The sequence below is a fragment of the Girardinichthys multiradiatus genome, chromosome 2 (assembly GCF_021462225.1).
Source record: "Girardinichthys multiradiatus isolate DD_20200921_A chromosome 2, DD_fGirMul_XY1, whole genome shotgun sequence".
Classification (NCBI taxonomy): Eukaryota; Metazoa; Chordata; class Actinopteri; order Cyprinodontiformes; family Goodeidae; genus Girardinichthys; species Girardinichthys multiradiatus.
In genome coordinates this window covers 19,477,819-19,488,999 of record NC_061795.1, presented here as the reverse complement: position 1 = coordinate 19,488,999, position 11,181 = coordinate 19,477,819, and the positions used below count along the sequence as shown (strand labels likewise).

Below are 11,181 nucleotides of genomic sequence, written 5' to 3'. Positions count from 1 at the left end.
GTTTTGACTGTCCATATCCTCAAAGTCCTAACTCGAGGTTTTTAGTTTCTTCCCATAGGTAGGTTTGCGATGAAGCAGACAGTGCTCAGTGTCCCAAAGCTGCACACCACAGTTGGCATCCTTTAAAACTGTGGCACTTGTCCAGTGTTAGTGTCCCTATTGGGGCACTTCAGATGGTTTCTGTATTTAGGAAGTTCATGAGTGACGCATACTGTTGAAATTCACCGAGACCAACGATGAGAGATTCTGTTTTTTTTTTCCTCTGTCTGTTGTCAGGTCAGCCAGATGTTTTTCAGTCTCTCATACACAGGCTTGGGATGGGACCTAAACATCGTCCAGAAAAAATAAGAATTCCCTGTGAACAAAATGATTTGCAGTTTATTAAAATAGATTCCAGATCAGGGTTGCATGATTGTCCTAACACTGTGACATCAACACACCAACCTTCATTTATATTAAACAGCTGGAGGCCCAGCAACTGACCTCCACAGTCTGGGATATGTCCAGTGAGGCAGGTTTCGGTGAAACAGAGGGCGGCAGATCTTTGTCCGTTTTGTTTGCCAGGCGTAAAGACAAGAGCAGGGTGCGCAGTCCCTGCTGATGTAGCTTAATGACTGAACCTGAGTGTTTCCCTCATCTGGTAAAGTCCACAGAGTCGCCGAGTTTCCACCTAAGAACCAGGTTTAGTTCTCTGGATTGGTGAAAACCAGTAAAAAATGCCCAGTGAGGACATCCTGATTTTTAGGAGCTGCTCATTGGCAAATAACAGCAAAGTACAAAATAAACACCCATAAAGCACAAGTAAAAATACAGCACAACACACAAAACTCAATTTATCAGAGTTTAGGGCCTACTGAAAATGATTTCCACTGAATTACTGCATTAATGCTACGTTGTATGGAGGTAAACATCCTATGGCTCATAATCCTCTTGACAATACTCTATTGATTCTTTATGGGCTTTGGGTCAGGGGAGTTCTCTGGCCAGTCAAGCACAGTGAAACCATGGTTATTAATGCAGATATTGGCACTTTTGGCTAGGTGGCAAAGTGACCTGCTGGAAAACAAAATCAGCATCTCCATAAAACTTGTCAGCAGAGGGAAGCATGAAGTGCTCTATAATTTCCTGCCAATTGACTGCACTTTCCTTGGATTTGATTAAACACTGTGGACCAACATCAGAAGACATCATGCCTTTGGAGATAATCACTGACAGTGGGAATTTGAAGTAACTTGGATTCTGTGCCTACCCATTCTTCACTTCAGGCTCTGGGACCTTGATTGCCAAATGAAATGAAAAAAAAAAATGCTTTAATTTAAAATAAAAAGACTTTGGACTGAGCTTTTTTTTTTTTTACCTTAGTCCGGGTAAGACAGGTTTGGTATTGTCTCTGGTTCAGGAAAGGCATACTACAAGGAATACAACATTTCTAGCCAGCATATATCTCTGCATGGTGCCAGTTAAAGCACTGATTCCAGCTACTTGCCACATTTTATGAATCTCCCCCAAACCTTTGAATGGGCATTTCTTCACAATCCTCTCAAGACTGTGGTTATCCCTGTTACTTGTGCTCCTTTTTATACCACAGTTCTTTCTTCCACTTAACTTTCCATTAATATGCTGGGATCCGGCACTAACAGCCAGCTTACCCTCAATGTGAAGGGTGTCAATGACAACATTATTGTTCATTGGGTTTTAGTAATATTCTTTTTCTAAGAATGTGAATGTTGGATTTTCAATAGCTACGACATCTCAAAAAATGTAAAAACATAAATGCTCAACATGGATGACAAATAATATACGAGTTTCCAATTCTGAAATGACTTACTGTAATAACATTTTCAATGATATTCTAAACTGTTGAGATGAGCACTTGTAAACATAGAGGTGGGGTCACAATGATCTGGGCTTATGTTGAGTAATTTCATATTAGTCTTTGGCCTCTGCAACACAATAATAACCCTAGGCATATTAAATTGATAGGGATTATTCACATTAAAATAAATCCAATGATCGGCATTTTAGTCGTGAAGTACAGAGGTTAAGAAAGTTACTGATGTGAACTTAAGCTGCACAACCTGAAGATGAATGCTGGACAAGGAAATACCAAAGTACCAGATCACAAGTAATTGTAATTTAAACATTCTTGCATATAAAAAAATCAGAAAGATTAATATATCTACAATTATTTTATTCAATATTTTACAATATAAACCATTCTATAGATTAAATCATGCTGGACTCTACCAACTGACGGCAAAGCTTGCTTAGTAAAACTGTACTCAAATGTTAGACAGTAAAACAGTTATTGCATTCAATGGCATAAAATGTGTGCCGGAAAAGGCAGGTAACCAACAGTGTTATAAAGGCAACATGAAAATAATGCTAAAATTCTTACAAACACAGGATTGGCAACAAGTGCAAATAATGTTGAGAAAAAAAATAAACTATTATTCTGAGATGATTTCTTCACATTTCTTCCATGACCTATTATTTAGTCTGTGCAGTGCCCAACACCAGTTTGTCAAGCTGATGTGACACTGCTGAAGCACCAGGAAACATGGCGCGGTTACACACCGACATCCAGGTTTAAATGCTTCTGCCCTATTTTCTGTTCATCGTGACAGTTTTAGCGGCAGAAGTGCTTGGAATTGACCACGTAGGGTAAAACATGGGGAAGGCAGTGAAATAAACTATCTAAAATAAAAGTGACTGCTATCATTTTGGCATTTAAGGTTTTATATATATAAAAATGTGCATGATGAAGTTTATTCTCTGACTGAGACTGTTTTGAGTGCAGGTCAGTGTGTCGTGGTGACTGGGGGTGTGAGGGTTAGTGAGTCTCTCCGTTTACTGACGAAGTCTCCCCGTGGGGCGAGGAGCATCTGGAGACTCCTCGCTCAGTGTTATCGGAGCTAGAGCCGCTTTGGCTGTGCTGGTCTGCTGAGGCGGTGCTCGCTGAGGAAGATGTGGGTTTAACTTTCTCTTTAAAGTCTGTGATAATTACAGTCAAGTCTCCAACTGTGACTTCCAGATGCTGGGCGCTACTCCTGTCTATGTTCTTTAACCTGGGCCTGCTGAGGAAACAAACAGATCAATGAAAACTGCTTAGAAAGGATACTAAAGATTTCTGATTATACAACTACAGAAAAGGATAAGTCTTTCCAACATTTTTTAACAATTACCTCATCCTCTTTTGGCTTTTCTTTTTCAGTCTCGTATCTTTGTCACTTTTGTCCTTCTCGGACTTTTCTTTCTTCTCCTTTTTGGGATGCGTCGGTGATGCGAACTGTTGATTTACTTGCTGTGCAACAAGCTGAGAAACGGGTCGTGGCTTTCTGACGGGGACCAAAAAAAATAAATAAATAAAAAATATCAGCATTTTCCTTTAAGTTATACAGTTGTGTTCAAAAATAATAACAATCCAAGATCCCGAACCAGATCAGTTACTGTTTTTAAAAAATATACATATATACATACACGTGGCAAATATTTTACTACAACCACTGGCAAAAATTTATGGAATCACTCGTCTCGGAAAATGTTCATTTAGTTGTTTAATTTTGTCAAAAAAAAAAAAAGCAGATCACAGGCATGACACAAAACTATGGTCATTTTAAGTGGCAACTTCTGGCTTTAAGAAACCCTAAAAGAAATCCAGAAAAAAACATGGCAGTCAGTAACAGTCACTGTTTTAGCTCAAGAAGAGGGAAAACATTATGGAATCACTGAATTCTGAGGAAGAAATTATGGAGTCATCCTGGAAATTTTCATTCCCAAAACTAACACCTGCATCAAATTCAGATCTGCTCGTTAGTCTGCAGTTAAAAAGGAGGGATCACACCTTGGAGAGCTGTTGCACCAAGGGGACTGACATGAATCATAGCACCAACACGAGAGATGTCAACTGAAACAAAAGAAAGGATTATCAAACTTCTTAAAGAAGGTAAATCATCATGCAATGTTGCCAAAAGATGCTGGTTGTTTACAGTTAGCTATGTCCAAAATCTGGACCAAGTACAAATATGGGAAGATTGTTAAAGGCAAGCATACTGGTAGACCAATGAATACATAAAAACATCTAGACAGAAAACCTAATGCAATATGTCTTGAAAACAGAAAATGCACAACAAAACAAATGAGGGACAAATGGGAGGAAGCGGGAGTCAACGTTTGTGACCGATCTGTTAGAAACAGCCTAAAGGAAATGGGATTTACCAACAGAAAAGCTAAATGTAAGCCATCATTAACACCTAAACAGAAGAAAACAAGGTTACAGTGGGCTAAGGATAAGCAATGGTGGACTGTGGATGACTGGATGAGTCATATTCAATGATGAATCGCGAATCTGCATTGGGCAAGGCGATGATGCCGGAACTTTTGTTTGGTGCTGTTCCAATAAGATTCATAAAGACTGCCTGAAATTTCCACAGTCATTGGGGCTGCATGTCAGGTAAAGGCACTGGGGAGATGGCTGTCATTACATCTCTAAGAAATGCACAAGTTTAAGTTGACATTTTGGACACTTTTGTTATCCCTTCGATTGAGAGGATGTTTGGGGATGATGAAATAATTTTTCACGATGATAATGCATCTTGACAGAGCAAAAACCGTGAAAACATTCCTTGAAGAAAGACACATATGGTCAATGTCATGGCCTGCAAATAATCCGGATCTCAATCCAATTGAAAATCGAGGGTGGAAGTTCAAGAAAATGGTCCATGACAAGGGTCCAACCTGCAAAGCTGATCCGGCAAAAGCAATCAGAGAAAGTTGATGCCAGATTGATGAAGACTACTGTTATGATTTCATATTTTTTCCCTCTGCTTGAGCTAAAACAGTGGCTGTTACTGTCTACCACAATGATTTTCTTGATTTCTTTCAGTGTTTCTTAAAGTCAGGTCAAGTTTATTTATATAGCGCCTTTCAGCAACAAGGCACTCAAGGCGCTGTACATAAGGAAAAACATTACAATGATACAGAAAATCAAACAGAGGTAATAAAATTTTTTTTTTAAAAAGCCAGAAAGTTGCCACCTAGAATGACTGTAGTTTTGTGTCATGTGTGTCTTGCTACTGAATCTGTGTAATGGGATCATTAATTGGAAAGGGATTTTTCAAAATAAAAGCAGTACAGAGAACAATGACTGAGTTCATTTATTATGCAACTAAAAACAGGAGTCAGTTACCTATACAGCGATGATGGCAAAAAACAATGCTAGTTATAGGGAATTCCTAAAAAGTTGAGTAAAATGAGTTACCCTAAGGTTTTGTGACAACAAGTAAACACAGACGTGAAGCCAAGTTGTCTGCAAGAAGGCCCACACAAAGTCTTACTGCTGGAAAAATCTTGTGCTAAAGAGGTTAGAATTTTCCAAACTAAGGCTTGAGGAGCATCAGACAATTTGTCAGGCGACCCCTAAAACCCTAAATTCAAGCCAGTGCACACTAAAGCATGGTGGCTGCTCTGGGGTTTTTATGCTACTGTTAGGCCTACTTATTACACACCAGGGATCATAGATTAGTTTGAATATAATGACGGGGTCATGCTGATGAGGAAATACCTCTGAGACACACGAGTAAGCAAACAACTTCTTGGCTCCAAACCAACACGTCTAATGTTAAAGTGGCCAGCCTAATCCTCAGGCCTTAATCCAGTTTTAAACTTGTGGGGGGAATGAAACATGTTTCGGAGGCAAAAACCCATCAAATGCAGTCCAATTATCCTAGGCTGGAATACCTGTTCACAGGTGCTAGAAGTTGGTCTACTCCTTGCAACACATACGTGAAATAGTTCTCAGAAACTCTGCTTAAACAATTAAATGTGTCTTCAGTGATTCACAGGGAAGCTAAATCTTCAGGCATATTTCAGTTTATGCACAAAGTATTTTCCTCTCACCTTCTCTTGAGGGATAAATTAATTTTCCAGATGTTTCATTTTGAATAGAAATTGAAGTGGTCCCCCTGCTTTTGCATGTATGTAGATAAAATATATGGATTCTGACCTGACTTATTTTGTTAAACGCTGCCATCACTTTAAACACAACTGTACATCGCTAAATCTACCAGTTGGTGAGCATGTTGTTAACAATGCAGCACTGTGGATGTTCTGTGCATTCACTGTGACCACATAGACCACATAGAGCAAAGGGCTCCTAACAACACCAACTCATTTCACGCTCAATTTAAAAAAAAATAAAGACAATTGTTAGGCTAACATGAATTATTACTGGCATGTGGAGGGCGAACACAACTGTTCTGCTTAACGTAGCACATAGCAAATGCAGCTTGCTTGTTATCTCATTAAGTAGTATTACTGTGCTCAAACAATCTCTTTAAAGAAGGATCATAGTTATATTTTACTCCTCTTTTTTTGGTGAGAATCAAAAAATTGTAAATATTAAATCCTAGGCTGATGTGGTGTTGAGAAAACATCTAACAAGCATTAAAACTGTGATTATCCAGCACGTGTATTCCTTCTTGACTAATAACTTAAAAGAATGCTTTAAAGCTTTCCTGCTAGAAATACAAATGAAAGCAAATGAAAGCAAATGAAAGCAAAGGGACATCCTCTTTCAGGGAGGCCACCACATCATACAATGAGTCTGATGTGAGAATAACAAACAGCAGAAACACATTTCCAACAACCTTTTTAAGACAGTCCTCAGGTAGTCTTCCCGCCTCAGCGTGCAACCAGCACGGTAGTGTAGATGTTGAAGTTGACCCTCTGCTGTTACATCGTTATGCCAGCAACAGATGGATAAAGGTAAAGTGTCTTTTGATCATTTAAGGATGATAATCTACTTACAATGACATGGAACATAAACCTGGCATGGACCGGTTACAAGTATCAAGGTATGCCAAGGTTTACAAAAAGTTTTAAAACCACTCAAATTTGACCTCATACTGTTTACCTTTAAATGAGAGGTCAGGGAAAGTACCAGAGTGACTAGTTGTCTTAAGCATGGAATAGTGCAGCGCTCCCTCTCTCTAAGCTGATGCCGCACACTGCTGATCAGCTGGCTGAAAAATACTCCTCTACTAACAAGAAAGAACCAGCTGTTGGGAAATATTTCCAGCATTTACATCCTCAGTAGATGATGTTCTACTAGAACCATGAAGGTCCACAGGGGTATCTCATACCAAGATGTTAGCAGCTGATCCTTCAAGCCATGTAAATTGCGAGGCGAGCATTGGGCTGGTGTCCAGCACATCCCACAGATGCTTAATTGGATTGGGGAATCTAGAGGCCACGTGAAATCCTCTAATTATTTCTGAATCATTTCCACCATGAGGAAAGATGCATTATCCTGCTGAAAGATGACATGCTTGTTAACGTAGCAGAACACTGCCCAAATGATCCCACTGTCCCATTGCCTTCTTCAAGTCACTTGTAGTGCAACCTTGTGTTCCCCAGGAAAGAGATGCACATGGACCCGACCCATACTTGATGGAAAAGAAAACACGATTCCTCAGACCAGGCCACCTTCTTCCACTGCTCTATAGCTTAGTCTTGATGCTCATGAGCCTGATGGTGCTGATGACGGTGGACAGGGGGCAGAAAGAGCTGCTACTTGATTTATGCCTGATTCACACGTCGGGCTTTTTATGACCATTTTTGACCCAATCTTCCCATTCCGACATGCCCGATTATCAGGATGGCTCTTAAGATAATCTTATGAGATATTTCTGCAGTGTGTGGCGTGTTGAGAATGATCTAGTCTGCTCAGAAGGACCCCTCTGACCTCAAATCGGGGATATTCAACATATTGGATTGTCTTGGCACGATATCCTACCGTGTGGGATGTCCCCTGAGGACATACGAACACACAGCAATGTGATGTGTAGCCAATCAGAAAGCGAGGTGACAGAAACATGGAGGGGAATTACTTTGAACTCACGTTTGATGTTGAGAGGGTCGGAGAGATTTCCCATATGACATCTGAATGTTCAGGAGTGAAACATGTTTGTGTGCGGTGTGTTGTGCTTACCGTGTGGCTGGACACAACACACGGTAGAACCAAACCTGTCATATCTACGATATTTTATCGTCACGTGTGGGTCTCTCAGGCTACAATTTTGAAATTTTGCCTTGTAACCCAGGCATAAGATACTCTTGCAGTCATCTTGCGATCATAATTTGACCCTTTCCAAACTTGCAAAAACAGTTGTGTTTGTCCATTTTACCTGCTGCAAACACATTGACTTTGAGGACAGAATGTTTGCTTGCTGCCTATGAAAACAAGATCCACGATGAAGAGATACTCCGTGTTATTTACGTGCATTTAAGATATTACCAATTAAAATACAGAAGTGCTCGGGGATTCCAAATACTGTAATTTATTTCTTTCAAAAAGCATCAAGGTTCACGAAATAAAAGCGCAAATGGGATCAGGGTAGATACGACCATGAACGAGCAATCCACAAAGATAAAACAATGTAACCCTTGGCACACTAACATTTACAGGTCCTTCTCAAAATATTAGCATATTGTGATAAAGTTCATTATTTTCCATAATATAATGATGAATATTTAACATTCATATATTTTAGATTCATTGCACACTAACTGAAATATTTCAGGTCTTTTATTGTCTTAATACGGATGATTTTGGCATACAGCTCATGAAAACCCAAAATTCCTATCTCACAAAATTAGCATATTTCATCCGACCAATAAAAGAAAAGTGTTTTTAATACAAAAAACGTCAACCTTCAAATAATCATGTGCAGTTATGCACTCAATACTTGGTCGGGAATCCTTTTGCAGAAATGACTGCTTCAATGCGGCGTGGCATGGAGGCAATCAGCCTGTGGCACTGCTGAGGTCTTATGGAGGCCCAGGATGCTTCGATAGCGGCCTTTAGCTCATCCAGAGTGTTGGGTCTTGAGTCTCTCAACGTTCTCTTCACAATATCCCACAGATTCTCTATGGGGTTCAGGTCAGGAGAGTTGGCAGGCCAATTGAGCACAGTGATACCATGGTCAGTAAACCATTTACCAGTGGTTTTGGCACTGTGAGCAGGTGCCAGGTCGTGCTGAAAAATGAAATCTTCATCTCCATAAAGCCTTTCAGCAGATGGAAGCATGAAGTGCTCCAAAATCTCCTGATAGCTAGCTGCATTGACCCTGCCCTTGATAAAACACAGTGGACCAACACCAGCAGCTGACACGGCACCCCAGACCATCGCTAACTGTGGGTACTTGACACTGGACTTCTGGCATTTTGGCATTTCCTTCACCCCAGTCTTCCTCCAGACTCTGGCACCTTGATTTCTGAATGACATGCAGAATTTGCTTTCATCCGAAAAAAGTACTTTGGACCACTGAGCAACAGTCCAGTGCTGCTTCTCTGTAGCCCAGGTCTGGGGAATGCGGCACCTGTAGCCCATTTCCTGCACACACCTGTGCACGGTGGCTCTGGATGTTTCTACTCCAGACTCAGTCCACTGCTTCCTCAGGTCCCCCAAGGTCTGGAATCGGCCCTTCTCCAAAATCTTCCTCAGGGTCCGGTCACCTCTTCTCATTGTGCAGCGTTTTCTGTCACACTTTTTCCTTCCCACAGACTTCCCACTGAGGTGCCTTGATACAGCACTCTGGGAACAGCTTATTCGTTCAGAAATTTCTTTCTGTGTCTTACCCTCTTGCTTGAGGGTGTCAATAGTGGCCTTCTGGACAGCAGTCAGGTCAGCAGTCTTACCCATGATTGGGGTTTTGAGTGATGAACCAGGCTGGGAGTTTTAAAAGCCTCAGGAATCTTTTGCAGGTGTTTAGAGTTAACTCGTTGATTCAGATGATTAGGTTCATAGCTCGTTTAGAGACCTTTTTAATGATATGCTAATTTTGTGAGATAGGAATTTTGGGTTTTCATGAGCTGTATGCCAAAATCATCCGTATTAAGACAATAAAAGACCTGAAATATTTCAGTTAGTGTGCAATGAATCTAAAATATATGAATGTTAAATTTTCATCATGACATTATGGAAAATAATGAACTTTATCACAATATGCTAATATTTTGAGAAGGACCTGTACAACCTAGGTGTGCTGCTTTATGCGATCTAACTCGCTGACACGCATCTTTAGCTACGTGAAGGCGGGTTTCGCACAGTTCTGCTTTATCGAGGTTACAAAGCTCTAGAAGTAGGATACACTCACCGCGTTGACGTCCCCTTTCTGACATCACACATCAAGCACTTGAACGCCTCAGCGCTGTTCCTGAACGTGCACACGCTGCAGTCCCAGTACCCATCGTCGGTGAACGGCTTGGACTGCCGCTTTGGCCTTCAGAAACAAACAAAACAAACAAACACGGGCACCGGGAATTTTTTTTTACAACGATAGCTATGCTTTTTAAAACACGAACAACTTTAAAAAATACAGTATTTAATTGTGTGGAAAACCATTTTCTGGTCTGAACCGGTCAGCGAGACACAGAAAGCAACCCCACACATTCACACTCCAGCAGCGGTCTGCCGCCATGAACACTTCAAGTACCACACAGCTCCATCCATTCACCGCGCTTTCTGTTCACTAAAAGCCCGTTAAAGTCATCATTGAAACATACCAGCGAAGGTTTTACCTTGTGGGACTCTTCTTATCTCCCATTCTACAAAACTAGGCCTTTGAGGAATTAAGAAGGATCAAAGTTACAGGTGAAAAAAAAAAACACGCATTAATAGCTTCTCAGCTGTCGTGAAAACTCCAGTCGAGGGTGGTGGTCATGTGATACGCGTTCAGCGAATCATATTTCTTGTAATCACAACAGCAGTAAATGTGACAACACTGATGATAAAATTAACCGCGCTGTAAACTGAGCAGACGAGGTTTTAATTTGAGAAGAATTGCCTACATGCGGTAGAGCTTGAATCAACACATCAAGGGAGCTTCCCGATATGGAGGGCCAAAAGTGCCACAATTCAATAGATAAATTATTTATTTAATATTTACACGTGTCAAAATTAAAATATTTTCGTCAATAAATATAAAAAATCTATTCAATTTATATAGATATTATTATATATGATTATACATAAATATTTGTATCTGAATTTTTTTAATGGTTCAATGCATGTTTACAATAATGCACTAAGTAATTGAATTTAGAAATCAATAATTAAATATTGGATTTTATATTTTAAGAATTCATAATTCTTGTGAAATTAGTTAAACTGAAGCTACA

The 11,181-nt window shown here is 40.1% G+C and overlaps 1 protein-coding gene across 2 annotated transcripts; it reads right to left on the bottom strand.

Moving 5' to 3' along the window:
- Window positions 1–2,170: 2,170 nt before the first annotated feature.
- On the bottom strand, window positions 2,171–10,868 carry LOC124878193 (YY1-associated factor 2-like). 2 transcript variants are annotated; one of them, XM_047382041.1, is made up of 4 exons: window positions 10,582–10,868; window positions 10,158–10,283; window positions 3,186–3,338; window positions 2,171–3,074 (listed from the first exon to the last, which is right to left on the bottom strand). In XM_047382041.1, exons 1-4 carry the CDS (start codon window positions 10,605–10,607, stop codon window positions 2,834–2,836), a joined length of 546 nt encoding a protein of 181 aa, XP_047237997.1. In that variant the 5' UTR covers window positions 10,608–10,868; the 3' UTR covers window positions 2,171–2,833. The 2 variants fall into 2 exon arrangements, with proteins under 2 accessions (XP_047237997.1, XP_047237987.1); XM_047382031.1 differs by having other exon boundaries at window positions 2,171–3,077; window positions 10,582–10,861.
- Window positions 10,869–11,181: the final 313 nt, after the last annotated feature.

Coding starts and splice junctions, on each gene's coding strand:
- LOC124878193 (XM_047382031.1), bottom strand. CDS start 10,607: ATGGGAGATAAGAAGAGTCCCACAAG. Junction 3,339..10,157: donor AGAAAGGGGACGTCAACGCG/GTGAGTGTATCC, acceptor GGTCCCCGTCAG/AAAGCCACGACCCGTTTCTC. Junction 3,078..3,185: donor AAAAGCCAAAAGAGGATGAG/GTAATTGTTAAA, acceptor TTGTTTCCTCAG/CAGGCCCAGGTTAAAGAACA.